General features: G+C 38.0%; 1 protein-coding gene across 7 annotated transcripts in view; it reads left to right on the forward strand.

Annotated features, from left to right (window-relative positions):
* The window catches only part of SETD3 (SET domain containing 3, actin histidine methyltransferase), a 73,250-nt gene that overhangs the window by 11,482 nt on the left and 42,248 nt on the right, over positions 1-19,520 (forward strand). For 4 of the 7 annotated variants that reach the window (XM_045016921.1, XM_045016924.1, XM_045016922.1 and 1 more), the window contains exons 2-6: positions 11,113-11,222; positions 13,629-13,721; positions 16,978-17,126; positions 18,423-18,495; positions 19,103-19,359. In XM_045016921.1, the coding sequence (XP_044872856.1) occupies positions 11,120-11,222; positions 13,629-13,721; positions 16,978-17,126; positions 18,423-18,495; positions 19,103-19,359 (675 nt within the window). In that variant the 5' untranslated portion in view covers positions 11,113-11,119. Of the gene's footprint in view, positions 1-6,412; positions 6,620-8,198; positions 8,309-11,112; positions 11,223-13,628; positions 13,722-16,977; positions 17,127-18,422; positions 18,496-19,102; positions 19,360-19,520 lie in introns of those variants that run through there. The other 3 variants (XM_045016920.1, XM_045016919.1, XM_045016917.1) reach the window with 3 other exon arrangements.

The following is a 19,520-nucleotide window of genomic DNA, read 5'->3' on the forward strand; positions in this document are numbered from 1 at the left end:
TATTTAAATCTGAAATTTCACAGTGTTATAATTGTAGGGGTCCTGACCCAAAAAAGGAGTTGTGGAATGGTTGCAAAGTTATGCGGGGGAGGGAGGGGTTGCAGTACTGATACCCTTACTTCTGCGCTGCTGCTGCTGGCTGCTGCTGCCTTCAGAGCTGGGCAGCCGGAGAGCGGCAGCTGCTGGCTGGGAGCCCAGTTCTGAAGGCAGAGTCGCCGCCAACAGCAGCGTGGAAGTAAGGATGGCATAGTATGGTATTGCCACCCTTACTTCAATTTAAGAGGAAGCAATAACTTGTATTTGGATCACTAGATGGGAGGTAGCATCTTAAACAAAGTTACATCTTAAAACAAAGTTAACATTTAGTTCATCATTAATAAGGCTCCGTGTTTGTCAAGGAAGTCACGGATTCTGTGACTTTCCGTGACTTCTGCAGTGGCCAGTGCACCTGGCCCGGGGGCTGCCTGAGTCTTGCCCTTGTCCTCCAGCAGCAGGAGTTTGGGTGTGAGAGGGGGATTCAGAGCTGGGGGTTGGGCTGCTTACTGGAAGGGCGACAGCAACTGAAGGACCGGGGCTTGGGGCGGAGGCAGCATGTGGAGCTTGGAGGTGGGGTCCCCGCTTCCCAGGAGCCAGGTAGGGAGCTGTCCCCAGCCCCATCAACACCCCACCTCCCGAGCTGCAAACCACCCCCCCCCCAGCACCTGCGGCGCTCCCCCCATCCGAGGACCCGTAACACCCCTGGGCCGTGACTCTTCCCTCCTCCCCCCCCAAGGGCCCGCGGCGCTGCCCCCAGTCCTCGGCCCCCTCCCCAGCACCTGCAGTGCCCCCCCCAGGCCACCCTTCTGAGCCGTTCCCCTCCCCACCCCCTCCCAAGTTTTAGCCAGGGGTATATAGTAAAAGTCATGGACATGGTGAGCTACAAAGCTGGGATGAGCCCATTGCATTTCTGTAAAGGCCCATGGAACTGGAGAGGAGCATGTTTACTCAGATAGTCTGAGTCTGCTACCTGTCCACTGGCAGGGACAGATGTGAGATGCCAGCATGGTAGCTCAGAATAATTGACTGGAAAGGAGCAGCCTGGCAGGCAGTGGTAAAGCACTTCAGCCATTTCTCCTTGTATCCTAACTAAGGATCAACAGAAAGATGTTGAGGAAAAAATTAACAACTGGCACAAGAATGTCTCATGTCAGGCCCCATAGCCATTAAGTCACCTGAGGACATTTCACTTAGGAGTTCTAATAAGCTATAGTCCTTGCTATTAGGTATATTTAGCCTTAAATCTGTTCCTTGGAGACATCTCAATTAACTGAATTATGCAGTGTGGCATAGTTTTGTATCTTCTATTTTATTGGTTATAAGTTTAAAAAAGAGAACTCTAAAAATCCCTACAATATTGGAGAAAACTTTTCTTACCAAGCTCTAATGTTATGTGAAGCAGGGATACAATTCTGGAGCTGTAAAAGGAAAAAGCAAATGAAAAATACTAGTGTGCTGAGATACCTATTTCTTTGCATTTTCAGAGCATTTGTACAAAGTACTAAAATGTTGTGTGTGTTTATTTTCAGGTCACCATTTAAAAAAGTAATATACAGAGGAATTGATGGCTTAGGAAACTCTTAATGAATATAAGGCATTTCCACCTCTAGGTTGGTGGATTATATCAAGTCGAGGTTGGTAGTAACCAAAAGTTGTTGGATAGTCTCTGTGAAACAAGTGAGAGTGTCTCGGTTCAGTTTCCAGTGGACTGACACCACTAGCACAGTGAGCACAATTGCTTCTCATGTTTGGCAACCTTGAGAGAGAATCCAATAGCTACATCAGAATGGAGACTGAACTACTTCTTGCTCCTAAAGGTGATCACTCTGTGGCAGTGGTTCCCAAACTTTAACAACCTGTGAACCCCTTTCACTAAAATATCAAGTCTTGCGAACCCTCTCCTAAAAGTGAATATTTCCAGGGATTTTCTCCTTTACCTGAGTATAAATTATAAAAGCACTGATCTTGGAAATATAAAATTTGTTTTTATGACATGCTTATTACACACTATTTATTATTATTTATCATTACAGTATTTTTATTACATTATGAAATGGCAGCATGCTTCCAAGATCTCACTTTCTAGCTTGTATCACTTTGAATAAACCTGTTATTAGACAAGGCTCGTATGTTTCATCAAGGAGTATCAGATGTGAAACAGCATGAAGGTATTTAAGAAGCCAACTCTAAGAGTTCCACCTACACAAGCATTCAGGTCTTGAGCAGTCCAGGCAAACAACGCACGTTACAACAAAGCTTAAATTTGTCCTTCATAATAATTTTAAAAACAGTATTAGCTGCCTATTTAATTTTTAAAACAGCAAAAAAATCCACCTTCCTTTCCATTTCTTATAAGGACTCTTGCAGTTTAAATCTTCTCAATGTGATAGATATGCTTGCTTTGATCTGCTTAGCTCTTGGAAGTCCAGGGGCTCCGGGCTGCTGGCCCCATGCCGGGGTCCCTAGGGACAGCTCTGTCCACCATTAGGGAATTTTTTCCCTGAGACCCCCCCTGTAACATTTCGTGAACCCCCCACTGCTCTATGGCAGTGCCATGGAAGCTTATATTATTGTTACAATTACACAATTGTAGCATAGGACCTATACTTTAACAATGTTGCAACTCACAGTGCTAGTATCCCGGAAGGCAGTAGTATAAGACAGGATTCAGGTGTCTGTAGTATTGCTATCTGACTCTGAATAAAGATAGATGATGTGATAAAAATGCCCGAGTCCTGTCTGTACTACAACCAGTACTGCTGTTAACACTGCTGGAGATAGAGCAGTGGTGAATTATGGATCTTAAATTTGCAATTGTAGAAACAGCGCTGCTATATGTATTTTGCGTCCACACAGAGGACTTCAGTTTCCAGGGCTATCAGATGGGCATCTTTCATAATCGCTAAATTCATATCTGGAGACATAAGTAGCATGTGTTTACAGTGGTTTTAAATATTAGCACGTGAACTTTTGGTAGAAAATGTTACCTAATAGGTGACTTCTTAATTATACAAAAACTTGGTTGATACATCAACCCAAATATTTTTACAGTGAGTTAATCACTCCTGTTTTGAACCACAACTTACACAGCTGGTCTGCTAATTTTATGCTTGTTCAAGGAGATAGGTCTCCAACTAAATGTTTTTGGGGAGGTTTAACTGGTCCACAAGGGATACTTTCTTTTGGCAGTCACCATTCCTCTCCTTTTATTTATATAATAGGTACTCTATGAATTGAAGAGAAACATTTCCAGTTAAATTAGATGAAACATGTTTCCCATTCTTCCAGCACGAAGCATATGAGCAATGTGTTCCCAAACAATCTAAATGTATTTTACAGCTCGATTGATTGAAGCTCAAGGAAGTCATGTGATGTCCTTGTGCCTCAGTCACCAGCCCAGCTGTAAAATTGGGTAAAAGCACAGGACCTTTTTGAAAAACAGATGCTGTATCTCACTTGAGGTTTTCTGGCTAAATTATCAAAACTAAAACATCTAAAAGTTTTATTCTTGATGCACTGTGAGAGTAGTTTAAAAAAATTGAAACAAATGCACAGACTGGTAAAAATCATTCACGATTGCTGCAAATTATCTTGCAGCGTATATCTGAAGTGTGCTGTACAGGCTTCTGAATAAATGGTGTTACCACCAAGTCTGCTTAAAACCTCTTACTGGGGAAAGGGAAAGAAACTGATACTTTGGGAAGAACTTACAATCGTGGGCATAGCTTTTTGCTATCTTTTTAAACAGCCTATTCCATCTACTGATGAAAACATCAGAGGAAAATGATTTCCTCACTTGGGTTATAGTGTACTTTAAGAGTAAGGATTGCTGGTGTATTAGAATAGTTCAGGGGTCGGCAGCCTTTCAGAAGTGGTGTGCCGAGTCTTCATTTATTCACTCGAATTTAAGGTTTCGCGTGCCAGTCATACATTTTAACATTTTTAGAAGGTCTCTTTCTGTAAGTCTATAATATATAACTAAACTATTGTTATATGTAAAGTAAATAAGGCTTTTAAAATGTTTAAGAAGCTTCATTTAAAATTAAATTTAAATGCAGAGCCTCTTGGACTGGTGGCCAGGATCTGGGCAGTGTGAGTGCCACTGAAAATCAGCTTGTGTGCCGCCTTCGGCACCCATGCCATAGGTTGCCTACCCCTGGAATAGTTCATAGTACAAACATACATGAATTAGTTATCAAGCACATTCATATTATTCCTAGCATTATCCATTTGACCTTGAGGTTAAATAGGGAGAGTGAAGGGGAAAGCAACTGTAATTTTTTTATTTAATATTTAGTATGGCATTATTGAATTGCATTTGTTTTTATATTAGTGCTTGCCTTGTTTTTCAGAGTAGTGATAGCTTTGGTATGAAGTGAGTTTTGGGGTCTGATGTTGTACACACTTGACACATTTCTCCTCATACTTAAGAAAAATGTCCTTATTTAACCTTTAAATCAGGTTTAGGGTTTTTTGGGTTTTTTTTTTTTTTTGCACATTCATGTATGGGGGAACATTAGATATTCTATTGCCCTCTGTTAAAAGTGGGCACTTTTATGTGGGCATTTACATGTTACAGGAACTATATTGTCTATGAGCTGGTCACAGCAGCACTGAGTAAAACTGTAGTATTGACTTATGTGGCATTGTCACAATATTTTTCTTCCTCAAAGTATGTACTATAGAGAAGAATTTTACACTGGTATCATTGTTGTCATGGCAAATCACAAAAGGACATAGCCTCCTTGCAGATTGAGCACCATCTGGGTAGATCTCAAGTTAGATATTTGAGGTAAACTGAATATCCCATCAGCATGTCAATCAATGGTGGTCTTACTGCACCAACCAAGCTTTTGGTGACCACATGATTGCTGGGCAAAAAGTGGTATTCCTTGGTAAACACACTTTGGAATTTGTTGGTCTTCCATCCTAATAATGTGTCTGTACTAAGAAAGCCACCAAAACCAAACCAGGCTTGCTGGAGGTGGTTGAGTTCAGTTTAAAATATGCTCATTTCTAATCTTGTCCTTCCACTTAATGTGGAGCAGCTGACAAAGATGATGAGAATCAAAAACATCAATCCAGTGCTCTTTAGCCTTTCTCAGTGCCCATGTTTCACTGTTTTACAACAGAGTTGGTATATTTGTAGTTCTACAGATCCTCAGCTTTCTGGCAAGCTTGAAGTCATGCTGTACCACACAGGCTGGTGAAAGGCCCGAAACATGCTTTATAAGCATCCAAATATTTTGAGCATTCTCCAGCAGTCTGTGGTGCTACCCAAGATTTTGACCTTTGCTATCTATTTGTTGTCCTATCTGGACAGGTTAATACTGAGCGTGTTGTAATTTTGGACCTAGAGGCTGCTTGATGGTAATGGCCAGGGACTTAAATTTATCTGGCGTAATAACCCAGATCTAATGTGTGCTGTTTCTTGCCCAACTGATCCACCTATTAACTGCAGTGATTCACCAAACTGAGCAGTAGTAAGGGGATATTATTGACTGCTTTTATAAAACACTAAAATCTTGTATTTGTATTCAGGAAATACATGGTCTCACCTCATGAGTCTGAAAGTGTTTAGGAAAATAGCTGTTTTGTGTTGTGATTGGGCAAGATGTAAATAATGAAGGGAGAAACTTTTTGGGATCCAGGCATATGTAATGTGACATCTATTCAATATTACTCCAGAGATTCAAAATGTTTAGTGAAAAGCTAGACTGCATGCTAATCTAAGGAACGCTCTGTGTGGTGCAGCTATCTCAGAGCTGTATACTTGTAGATATATTTCTATTGAACCTTTAATACAGCATTTTTTGAGTTCCAGTTGGTATGTTAATATTAATAGTCATATATGTTCACAATCAACTATAATCTGTCCCATTGGTGTTAATATTCAGTACAAAGTATTATTGTTATGGTCACTTTTAGGAGTCTGTTTTACAGTAAAACAATTTTTCAGCAGTACATTTTTCTTAATTTTTGTTTTTAAATAGTAAATAGACCAAGTGAAATTCTGAAAGAGGAGTTATGGTTTAACAGTTTTGTTTGATGTTTGTAATCCATAAATAAATGATTAACTTTATGGCTGGCATCGAGTCAGAGAGACTACTATTGCATTGTAAAAAAAGATTGAAAGGAGCATTGGTAAGTTAGTGATTTGTATGTAATTGAGTTTATCTTACTCACTGAAGACTTTAGACAGAAAGTTTTGTCTTTTGAAACCATGTTTCTGTATCCAGTATGACCAGTCTCACCTACTTTAAACTCATCTTCTCATCTTGGAATTGAGTTAATTATGTTCCTCAGTTTTTAAAGGCTTTTTAAATAAGGATTGAGTTGTATTATTTGTTCAGAAATATATTCTGTTTTTCCACAGTTGGAACACACAGGGCCACTCGGCACTAGGGAATATGCAAGCCCCATCTACCTGGCTGTATTTTTGAAGCTTCTCTTGATGCTACTCAAGCAATCGGTCAAATATCTAAAGTTCTGTAGGTGTACCTTCTCTGAACAGACATGCAGCGAGGGTTGAAGATATAGGGTTAGTGCTTGAATTGGGAAATGGCATTGCTGACAACCATAGGTTTGTACTGTATGAGCAGCTTAAACTGTGATAGAAGTAATATATATTATCTGTTCATGTAAGGTTCACTTGTCTATCATAAATCTTGGTATCTTTTTGCAGAAGTAATGATTAGTAACATGAGCATCTATAATAACTGCTTAAAAGTGACAAGGTGTGAACGTGTGGCTTCCAAGTAACACTACATGGGTGGTGCTTGCAAGTAAAAGTAGTGCTCGTTATAGACATATAAACTGATTTCTTAAAAATTATAAATCTTTTCTCACCCCTTCCATTTATTGACACTTGCCTGTTTTTGTGTCCCTTCTTAGTCACAAACACTTAAAACATATTTATTTTTTCCCACAGCAATAAGAAGTAATACGTTTTTGAAAAAATTAACAGTCAAAAATTTCTCATTAAAACTGCTCGGAGCAATTTAACTCTACCATTCTCCTACATAGGTATTGGAGAGCCCTTTCAGTTGCTGTAGGAACCTTAATTCTGCCAGTTGTGCCATTATCTACTCTCCATCAGTATGTCCCAGTGATTGAACTCTGTACAACAGTTAGTCTGTCCTGAAGTATCGTCTTGAAATGTCCATATTTTAGAGCTTGACATGGAAACATAGCACCATATTTCTATATGTCTGTAGTGTTATGACACAGATAAGCTCTATAAAACCATATACTAGTGGACTTGGGGTTGCTTACCTATTCTGTTTTTAGGCAGTTATTTTAAAAAATTGGAATTGCTACAAACTTAAATGCCTTTTAGGGAAAAATGTTTGGTAGAAGTGTCTAATATTCATTCTTTCAAAAGCTGTTAAACATGACGGGGTGGGGGGGAGCATTTTATAACTCATTAAAGAAATGTTCTTTGTGTGTAGTTAGGACAGAAATTCAGAGCCTGATGCAACAAAGCATCTCTTTGCCAGCAGTGTTAGAGGGGGAAGATCAGTTAAACCCATCATTGCCACTGTTTGTGCATGCTTCCTTTTGCCAAGCTAGCTGATACTCTCTATTTGGAAATGTGGCTGTGGCATGTAACCAAGCTTATTTATCACTGTATCAGTGTATTCTTTTCTTTTTGCCGGACACTTTCATTAGTTCTGCACAGAATTATCATTTGGAGAGAAAGATGAGACATTTAAAAAAAAAAAAGAGAGAGAGAGAAAATTAGACCACAGCTATTGGTAGTCATTCAAATCTGTAGGCCCTAATCCAAATCTTATTTTAGTCTGATTTCATACAATTTTTATGTTTCTGCCACATTTGTCACATGTATTCTGCTAAGGCGCATATCTTTCCTTATTGGCAAACCAGGGTCCTTTATTTAATTTTTCTTCGAAAGAGTTTTGGATTTTATTAATCTTCAGTACATATTTTCTCGTGTAATTCAGACTTATTTTAAATCGGAATGGAAGGATCAGTTTTCTGTAGTTACATGTTTCCAGGGTGTTAGAACAATGATATTGATTTTTTTAATCAAATCCTAAATCTCTTATCACCTGTGAAATCTGAATTTAACTCTCATTATAAAAGTAGTTCCACAAATCAACTAGACTTATTCTCTACTTCCTAATAAAGGACCGTGTTGTCTCTTATATGGCTTTCTTCAGCATGACACTATCATTGCAGTCCCTCATTTGCGGGTAAACCATGTGACCGGGAAGGACTGTTGCTTAAATACACTGTTCTATCGACATATGTAAGTGGATGACAATTCTGTTTTCCTCTACTAATTAAAGTAGTCTTGGGCCTCTCTTATGGAGCAATATTTTGTTATCTAAACGATACCTTTAGGAAGTTCTCTTCCTAGCAAATTCTAGCTGTACTGGGATGGTTTTGGAGAAGACTTCTACACACAAATGTGTGTGGTGGCGACTCAGTAGAAATTCTTATTTTTGCTGAGCAGTGCACATGGTTGGTTTTGGTTTTTTTTTTTCATTAGCTGTAACAATATTTAATAGATCTGAACAACTGATTCTGAGTTTCTTTTGGGTGAGGGGTAGTAATGGCTTTCTGATTTGTGAACTGGATAAAAATGTATAGTTGTGATCAAAATGGAGAGTTTCATAAAAGGAAATGTCTTCTTATCACAGTATCTCAAGATACCACAGTCCAGTGCTTGCTTTTCTGTTACATGAAGTGGGCTTGCTAGTTTAATTTTGCAGGCAAGATTTTGTTTCCAGACACACATTCTGATGACAAAAAACAAGAGTCTGGACATGACATACATTTTCAAAGGAGAAAATGAAAACGTGGGTAGAGTTTATATCATGACCATATATTGGTAACAATCTGCTGTAAAAAGTGTAACCACTTGTATGAAAACACATTTATCAGGATTGTACAATCAGTCCAAAAACGTTGTTCACAGAATTTGTTGGTTCTTGTGATAGATTTATGGTGTGATGCTTCAGCACCACAATCTGAGATGGGTGCTTTGTTAGTCTTGACTTAGAACTTTTTTTCTTTTTTGTGGGTTTGGTTTGGGTTTGAATTTATAAAAACTTGCTTTAAAACAAATCTTTTCTCCTATTAAATTAATACTGTTGCTTTACTGTACCTTTTTAATTTGCCTCTTGTTTTTTTCATCGCATTGAAGAAGCTGGAGTCCATAATATATTTGGTAATGGATTATATTTGAGTAGTGCTTTAAATGCAGATAGATTCCCATTACTGACTATGTTCCATACTAATATAGCTTCACGGTATATTAATGTACTCTGAGAGGTTAAATTATCCTATGAATAAGCTGTACGTGGTACCACTTTCATGTCTCTTTGTATGAAACTGCTGTAACTAGATACATATATACCCGCTCCTTATAACATGCACAAGATGTTCTCTACTCCACACTCATAACAAAACCTATAGCCAACTGTGTGTTCAAAGCTGCTTTTCCTCTAGTTACAACTTTCAAAGCAGTTTAAGGTTTTTAATGTGATAAAGTTGCCCTTTTGGAACAAGTTTATCCATATTTAAAATAGTTTACAGACAGCTGTCTGTCTACAATAGCCCAGTTCCTCTCAAAAATCATGTTAAGAATTAGTAGACCAATGGCTCCGTTATTGTGGTTGTAAAAACATATTTTTCTTAACTGGTTTTATTGAGCCACAGATGGACAGCTCTGGCAAATGCACATGTAACCTATACCTGGGCTGTGCGCTTTTCTCCTCTGGGGTATGGGTTCTGGGTTCACCTATGAGGGTGCCTGGTGCCTCCACCCAAAGAAACCCCTCCTGGTGCAGAGAACACAGAGGGATTGTCCCTGGGGAAAATATTCAACAACCAATCTCCTATAGAGGAGTGCCAGAGCACAATAAAATAGCTATTACAACTTCCAGAGTAATAAAACAGTAACCGGGACTTTATTAGGTTTGGGGAAATTCAGGGTAGGATACGATGGATAAAGGGATTAGAATAATAAAAGACAAAATAAACAATACATAAACTCTACCTCTCCCAACATTTACAGCCAATACATACCATCCTGCTCCCTCTCAGCACCTGCCTAGGCATATGATGAGTTTAGGCTCAGTTTTCAATAGCTGGTGCAGCACTGAAATCGGTGGTAGACTTAATATCAAAATAAACAAGGGTGTTTTAACATAGTATCCACACCAAAGATGGTAAGATGATCCTTTTGGCTGTTTGATCTGGATTCCAATGGGCAATTAGGCTGGCTCTTGGTAGCCTGACCTTGAGTCTCCCCTCAACCTCCTGGGTTTCTAGTCTTTTCTGGGATGACACTGTTCACTGGCCCAAAAGGACTCAGTCTTCCTTTGGGAAGGAATGTGGAGGGAGAAGGGTTGGCCCTGGTTGTGTAGCTCTTGTTCCTGCTACACTCCAAACACGGCCAACTGAAAGTGAACTCAGCCCCTTTTTTCTGAGTCCTGGCTCGTGATTGGTCCCAGTAATGTTCCTAGCCAGTTCTACCTCTGCCCTGGACCCTGGGAAACAGAGTCCTGAACCACTGTCATCATTACTACTGTAGTTTGGGGTGAGTCCCCTAGAGGCTCAGTGTGGTATTTCAGGAGTACCTCCTCCAAAGAGGTTACATACATAAATAATAATTTTATTTTTATCTTGAAGTAGAACTTTTAATTTGCTGTTCATTTTGAATTACTCTTTACTCGGTTGGACCAAGCAAACAGATATCAACTTAATTCAGAGTAAAATGTAAGTTGTCATATGATAGTTGGTGTCCATACTATGACTGTTGTTTTATCTTTATATTTGCGAAATACACGTCATGGATGCTTTTTTCTTATGAACAATATAGATACACCATATCAGTTTGTCATATTAAAAAGTATTTTTCTATCTCTATATAAGATATACTTCTACTGTAGTTATATGCGAAAACTTTAATGAAATAACTATTAATGCTTGCTTTTTTGCTTTTTTAAAGCATCTAACAGGAGAGGACCCTGTCTACTCCACATTTTAGTTACTATATTTTGCTTCTTAGTAATTAATTCCAGTTTGTCTGTTTATCCTTTCTAGTTGGAAGATGGGGAAGAAGAGCAGAGTGAAAACTCAGAAGTCAGGTACAGGAGCTACAGCAACAGTTTCTCCAAAAGAAATGTTGAATCTAATTAGTGAATTATTACAGAGTAAGTTTAATTTTCTATACATCTTTGTAAAAAGCAGGAGAGGGGGTAGGATGAGTTTAAAAAAAAGACCCGTTTCCCCTTTTAGTACTGTAGGCAGCTAACTGCATTAGTTAAGTTTCTTGGAAGAGTCACCTTGAGATTCCAATCTCTTAGCTACAGCTATATCAAAATTTCAGTTTGACTTTGTATATATCAGATATATAATATTTTGTGCAGTTTGAAGTTTTACTAATGTGCCTGTACATTTAAAATGTATCGGACCAAAAACCCTACTTAAGCTTACTTGGCAGAGCATCTTTGTTTAAAATATCTTACTGAATTGTAAACACAGAGGATTATACCGTTCTGATTAACAAATGGAAAATATTTTGAATTAAAGTATAACTTGTGGTATCAGAGCAGTATGGTTACCTGTTGGAGAAACAATGCAACTTGAATTAGTTGCATTCTTCATTGATATGTTTAGCCTTTTAAAGAGAACTTTAAACGTATCCTTATTTATGAACCTTCTCCATGGTTCAGTTGTGGTTCTTGGAGCTACAAATAGCCGTAAGTTCCTATGGAAGGATTTTGAGCTCACCAAATGACTTCCATTGGATAGGCTTTGTTTACATAAGTACTCCTGTGGGAAATTCTGCACCACTGCACAATGTAGAATTTTGCAGAAATTAACATGCATGCAGAATTTCCTTTTCCCCCCACAGAAATGGGCTGCAGTGCTGCTAGCCACCACTAGGAGCCGATGGATCCAGCAGAGCCCAGCTTGCCCATAGAAGACACTACCGGGGGGATGGGGAAGGAGTTAGAGGGTTCCTGGCAGCTGCAGTTCCCGGCATGTCCTGAGGGAAGGAGAGGGTGGCGCGCAGGAAACTCCATGCAAGCCTGGGACTGAGCATCAGGCTATTTTTCCCTTTGGATCGTGTGTGCCTGTGCCTGTGCCTGGGGCAGGGCACAGTTGGGCTCTGGGGGAGAGGGGAATGAGTGGACTCTGTGGGGAGGGGGTTCTGGTATCTGGGCAAGGGGCGGGGGCTCTGTGGCTGGGCTCAGGGGATTGGGGGGCAAGGGAGCAGCGAAACAATTGGGTTATCTTAGGGGTTTTCTTTAACTCTCTACTTCTGGGGAATTTGTGTCTGTATTGTTACAGACATACTTGCTGACAAGTATTTTGAAATAAATTACCAAAATAATTGAAACTGGCATGATTATGTAATGTGTTTTTGATAAATAACATTTTGCAGAATTTTGCAGAATCTTAAGATATTATGCACAGGATTTTTATTTTTTTGGCGCAGAATACCCCCAGGAGTAACTAAGAAAGTCAGTTTCACTTTTGCTACTGATGGTATATAGGCTAGTGTAGAAAGATCTCAGTGTGTTTGTCATCGTTATGAAAGACAGCTGGTTTTCATGACATGGCAGTACAGCATCTGATCCCTGTCCACAGTAGCTCTCATTGGTAGTGACACTGCAGCTGCGCCATTGTTGAAAAACAGGTCCTGATTTTCCTATTATTAGATGCACTCAAATGCTATACCAAGAAAATTAGGATTTGTAGCCACCATTGTTCATCATGGGAAGACAATGAAGTGGTAATACCATTGGAGTTCTATACTATAGCTTGCTTTTGCACTTTCTACTCTATACATTCATTGCTATCACAGATGAATCGTGTATCCTGATTTTTCCAAGCAGAGACAAGGAGGCCCTGATGCCTACTGTGTTTTTTGGCTATGCTTTGATACTTTGCTCAATCCTGAAGGTCTAGTGTTCTAATCAGGTTGAGAAGGGTAGTTTTTGCTTGTATAAATTTAAGTGTGCATTTCAGTCGCATCCGAAATTGGGTAAATGGCACAATGACTTTACGTAGTGTTGCTGGGATGGTTGTTGATGTAGTCCAAAGCAAGAAAATTATTGTTAAATCTCTCTCCCTGCCCCAACCCACATAGTATTTCACAGCATTGTATTAACATAATTAGGACAATAGTAATAGTAAGTTTATCTTTCACCTGACCCAAGTATTGTTGCTGTTATCTGTTTTTGTTACAAGGATCTTCTCCATTTTGAAGAAACCTTCTGGTGATGGTTCTGTCCCTTTAGTTTTTATTCTTCTTTATAATTTTTTTAGCTATTGGATCTCTTTTATTTCTTAGAGAATAGACAAATGGATCAAAGTGACATTTTTTGAGGCAAGTAATATGAGAAATGGAAAGCTCTACTACATGCATTTCAAAGACTAGGAAATTTATAGTGTTTACACAATACATGTTTTGTCCAATATTGTATCTAATGAAGGACCTTTGGTAGTAAGGTCCAATTAAAGTTAGCATAAAAGCAAGGCCTTTCTCAAGATGATAAAAGGACTAAATTGTATTAAAATATTATTATTTTGATATTTTTGGCTTCCAGAATGCAGCAGCCCAACCCCTGGTCCTGGAAAGGAATGGGAAGAATATGTGCAGATTCGAGCTCTTGTTGAGAAAATCCGCAAAAAACAAAAAGGTAATAGAAAAACAGAAAAATTTAGAGCAACTTGTGTATCATGGAGTAGCACATCAGTGAGATCTATACCAAACAACTATACAGGTGAGTGGAGAATCATTCAAATACAGGAGATATTGCTAGTGAAAAGTAACACTGGCAAACTTCATAAAGACAGGAAGTTGAAGTCAAAATGACCTCTGTAAGTAAGTCTTTTTGCTTCTTGCTTAAGCACTTAAGTGCTGTTAGGTTGTTTTGATTAACTTAATTGTCTCTTTGGATTAAGGCAGGAGTTCAGACATTGCTGAGAAGGAAGGAATTAAAAAAAAAATTCCTTGGACAACATGCTAATGGCAGAATAAGTGTCTTTGTATGACAACAGAAATAATGTCCATGTGTGACTGGAGTTCTATTTCAAAATGACACAAAACTATTTATTGTGTAGGAGATTGCAGTAGCTGTTCTCATCTGACATAATCACATAGCTAAAACTATGGTTTTAGCTCACCCTGAGAGAACGTTTGAATTGTAGGGTAGACAAGATTTGGGTGGGCTATTAATTTGCCTCAGCAAGTTTGGCTTTTCCCATTTAATCATCGTCTGACCCCGAGCCAGGGGATATAGTTTTATGCACTGACCCGTAAACAGCTTTTTTCACTTGCAGATGCATCTTTTTAAACTTAATATCTGAGATTTATGTACGAACGCAGTCTAAAAATAGCCTTATTATGAAGTTAATTCTTACATTAATAAAATGTCTACAAAAGGGGCAAACAAAATTTGATTGAGATGAGCATATTTGTGATTAATAAATAAAAATACTTCCATCTAAGAATGCAATAGCAAGTTACAGAGGAATTATCCCTATTTTATAAACAGGGAAGCCTTGGCATCAAAAGGTTGTGGTTTGCCTAATATCTCAGTAGGGCAGTGGTCAGTTTGGGAATAGAGCTCAACCAGGACTCGTGATTCCCAACCCCATTGTCTGACAACTAGACCATGGTAGCTCTGCGAGAGTTAAGTTTTTGAATTGATCATACTGAATGTGTTGTTCCATATTCTAATTTGAAATGTGTTACCAGACATGACAGACTGCATTTAACAGTGATTTTTCATAAATTGAATTTTAACTTTATAAATGCAAAAAAACCAACAGCCCACCCCAAAACCTTCTAATGCAAATTAAAGTCAAGAAATGCGAAAGGTAAGGTTCCTACAGCAATATTCACTTGATCATCAACCTATTTTCTGTTGTGTGTTGATAATAAAAAAATCAAATGGAAAAAAAAAGTCCTTAAAAATCAGTTTTAATTTAATTTGGGACTACAAACCATATTATTCACTAATCATAACTGTAAGGATATCTCATGACATTACTACTGGATAGAGTTTAAATTGCTTGAATGCATTAACTGTGCATTTCCATACCTTAACAAGTTTGGATGTGTTTGAAGGTTAACCTTTATTCTGAATTTCTTGGTGATTATTTTCAGATAATTGAAATATTCTTCTAATGTGTTTTACCCTAAATCACTGATCTGTACTCAACTTGAATTCTATATTAATTTAGTTTTTATCTGGGAATATACTATTACAATGTTTTATTCGAGTTTAGTATAAATAACCCGTTCTTTTGATGGTGGTCATCACTGTACCTTTTACCATTCAGTAGGTATTTTACTTGTCATTCATTTTACAACTACAAGAATAGATACAGACTAATGCATAAAAATCTCAGATTGTTAAAAGTAGTGTAGGCATTTAAACATCACCTCCTGACAACAGGCATATCAAAGATTAAACTGATACTGTTTGAGTGACTTCATCGTGTATTTGGATCGGGATGAACGAATTATGTTTCTTCTCTCTCTGACTGCTGTTGTTTTCTGGTGTTATGTTCCATTGTCTAGTATTATGTAATAGATACCCTGCCTTATATCCTACCACAATGCATATATACAGTAGCAGAGTTAAAGCTATTCACTGAGTTTCTTGACTTCTGCTCATTTAAACTTGTGTGGTCTAGTAGCGCAACGGATGCTTGGGTGGGTTGAGAATGGGGGAATCAGAGTTTGGATATTTTACATTGTGTACTTTTTCATTGAAAAATACAGAACCTTTTAACCATAATATTGGACAAATTTATTATATGCATGTAATATTATGGCTAAATAAGTATTGTGTGCATCCAAAATATTGTTTGTTTGAAGGCGCTTCATAGTTATTTTACAGAGGGTTTTCTATCTCTGTAAAAAGTACAGAAAAATAGCAAAAAAGGCTGGAAATGGCTTATGTGAGCATTTTGAACTTGTTTTCAAGAGTAAAAGATCATAAGAATAAATGTGCAAGTTAGCACATATCTGAAATATATACATTCTACACTAGTGTTGTGTAGATCAGTTGATCAGAGATATTGAACTACAATAACCCTGTTTTTTAGAACATTTTCATTTTGATCATCTTGGGATTGGATTAGGCAGGAAATAGATACCAGGTGGAGGCAAGAAGTGTGACCAAGCTAATTGCTGGCTCCCCAATAGCCAATGTCTAGTGCCTATGAAGGCTAAAATGGCCAGTTCCCAGAGGTAAATGAGACCTAGGGTTTTGCTGGTGTACCCTGTAACAGAAGGTGAGACCTGAAGTCTTCACAAACCGAGGATCCCCTTTGGTACCCTCTTACCCACCGGGGGAGGGTGAGAGGATTCAGAAGAGAACTGAATCCTAAGGCTAGCCTGAGGAGGATCTAGCCCAAGTTGCCTGTTATATGTTGAGGAGCCCTGTAACTCTGCACTGGACCCAATTAAATGCCTGGTATTAAGAAATGACGGGGAAGTGGCTGGGCAGACATACTGCATCCCTACCCTCTGTAAAGTTGGAACCTTCCACTTAAATCCATCCCTTGGTCTGCCCGCATTCACTTGTGTGTCCTGAGCAATGCAGTTATCATCCACACTTAGCATTGGAATGTCTTTACTCTCAGCTCATTTAAATGAAAAAAGGAAAAGACAAATTTCATACATATTCTTTCACAGACTAGTTTGATTTGCCATTTCTAAGGTGGCTGGTAAGCAAATGTGGCAATGTTTAGGTTGACTAAAATTGGATATGACTGTAGAATATTACTGAGTTACTTTTAACAAAGACCAGTTCTTATCCAGCCTCTTCAAAGGATAGCTGTGGGATAGTTAGGAGTTTTTCATTTACATGTGGTTTATATTGACCCTCTGTGGCCTGTTAGATCCTCTCATTTCTGTGTTTTTCTAAATTTTGCATATAGGTTTGTCTGTTATTTTTGATGGAAAAAGAGAAGACTATTTTCCTGAACTAATGAAATGGGCCACTGAAAATGGAGCATCCACAGAGGGTTTCGAATTAGCAAATTTTGAAGAAGAGGGCTTTGGTTTGAAAGCAACAAGAGAGATAAAGGTGAATGTATGAACATTTGAACAGATTAGAAAATCATGTCTGTAAATGTATTGAAAATGTGACAGCAGGACATTGAAACCATTCTTTTCTCTCTCTCCAATGTAGAGTTCACTTCACTGAAACTACTGTTATAAATATATTATAAACTATATATGAGAAAATTTACAAGAGACATTTAATATTGTTCTTTAACATTGGGCAGTTGTTTGATGGGTTGTGTAAAAGTGTTAATTATGAATCCTTAGTTGGGTTATTTATTCTGCCCAAACCATTTAGTTAACCATCCCTTGTGTCTTTATGCCTCATTCTACATACTCCCTTCTGCTACTCCCTGCCTACCCCAGGGTACCAGGTTTTCACATTTTTTTTCAAATTCCTTCCTAAAATATACATTTTTAATCGCATTAGTTTGCCAAACCAAGTATTAATATTTATTTGAAGGTGAATTTAAATAAACACTGATTTGTTTTTGATCACCTTATACAGTACGTATCAAAATTGTTTTTTTCTCATTCTTAGTTTGCAAGCCCATTGGGGTAAAGGTTATCTCTCCTGTATGTTTCCCAACTGTAAAATTGGGATAATAATTCTCTATTATCTTGCAGTGGAGACAGTTGTTAATGTGCATGAAGACACTCAGATACTATGCTGAAAAAATGCCATAGCAAGGACACTGGGGAAATGAATATTTCCATATTCGTTACCGGATTTAGATGGTGTATAGTTAATAAAGCAAGGGCAACTAATTGAATGATGAGGACAATATATTGAACAGCTTCTTCCATCCCATGCACTAAAAGAGACAAGGGTCTTGTGATCACATACTATTTTTCACATAATTAGAGACTGCATCATAACACATACACATGAGGGGGAAGAATTAAGGTGGTGCAGTCATCTTAACTTTGGGTACTTCCTAAGTATTGAGTACTTGACTTTGTAACCTAGATAAATTCATTTTAACATGATATTGTTAAGGTAATATTTATACATGATGTTTTAAATCAAGTAGTGGCTCGATCTATGTTAAGTCATAATGTAATGTAATATCATAATGTAAGAAGTTCTCATGGCATTTCCGTTTACTTGTTAGTGGATGGGTGAGGAGTCTTGATGCAAAATAACTTTAGGATTAAAAAAAGACAGGAAAACCTTTTAAGTTTCTTAATTTTCTTACATGTATATTTGAGATATTTTTAGAGAAACAGGTTTTTTGTTATATTTCATGTGAAACAGTAATACATTTCTAAACTTTCTTGGGTTTTGTGTTTTGTTTTTTGTTTCCCCCCCCGCTAGGCAGAAGAGTTGTTTCTTTGGGTTCCTAGAAAGTTGCTGATGACAGTTGAATCAGCTAAAAATTCAGTGTTAGGTAAGAGCAGTTTTTGAGCTTTCTTATAAATACGTGCAATGGGAAGAGTTTCTTTGATACAGCATTACAATTGACATGGGAATGGAATAGCAGTCTAAACATCAGGTTTTCATTATCTAGAATCTTGAAGTATCAATGACCAGAATTTAATTTCCCTCTTCCATTCCTTCCTCTGCCGCCCTCTCCTCTTTTCCCATCTCCCCACTTGCCCCATGCACCTTCTGGCTGCCATTCTCACCTCAGAGGGTGGACGCATTTCAGTGGCGATGGAATTTCGGATGTGTTTCGGTAGTTTCCAGTGCGTGTGGAGATGAAATGTGCTATAAATGTAGATAGTGAGCTGCTTATGTTTTGATATCTTAATTTGGTTTAATCATTTTTTAACCGTACAAAAATGTATCCTAATCTCATAAAGATACCACATAGCTGTATGACAGGCACTCAAGATAACCATCTCCTATCTCAGGCAGTGCTGTACACTGGTGACCCCAGACACTTTTATTTGGTACAATACGCATGCAGTTTTTAATTATATTAAAATAAATTTAGTATAACTATTTTCAAGGCAATTAGTTCAGCCATTTACTAATCTTTATGGTTAATTAAGGGTCCTTGTATTCTCAAGACCGAATTCTCCAGGCAATGGGAAATATCACACTGGCATTCCATCTTCTTTGTGAACGAGCCAATCCTAACTCTTTCTGGCTGCCATACATCCAAACTCTCCCCAGTGAATATGATACCCCTCTATATTTTGAAGAAGATGAAGTGCAGTATCTTCAGTCAACTCAGGCCATACATGATGTCTTCAGCCAATATAAAAATACAGCTAGACAGTATGCCTATTTCTACAAAGTCATTCAGGTAAGCTGCTTACATTTAATGTATGGAATATATTGCACTTACGGACTTTTGGGAGAAAAGGGGTAAAACAATGATAAAAAATTTATTGCTGTTAGAAAAACTGAAAATATGAGTCATTACATATAACTTCTCCCTTATGTTTGTCTACTGCTGAGATGTCA

Source organism: Mauremys mutica, chromosome 4 (assembly GCF_020497125.1).
Source record: "Mauremys mutica isolate MM-2020 ecotype Southern chromosome 4, ASM2049712v1, whole genome shotgun sequence".
NCBI classification, from domain to species: Eukaryota; Metazoa; Chordata; order Testudines; family Geoemydidae; genus Mauremys; species Mauremys mutica.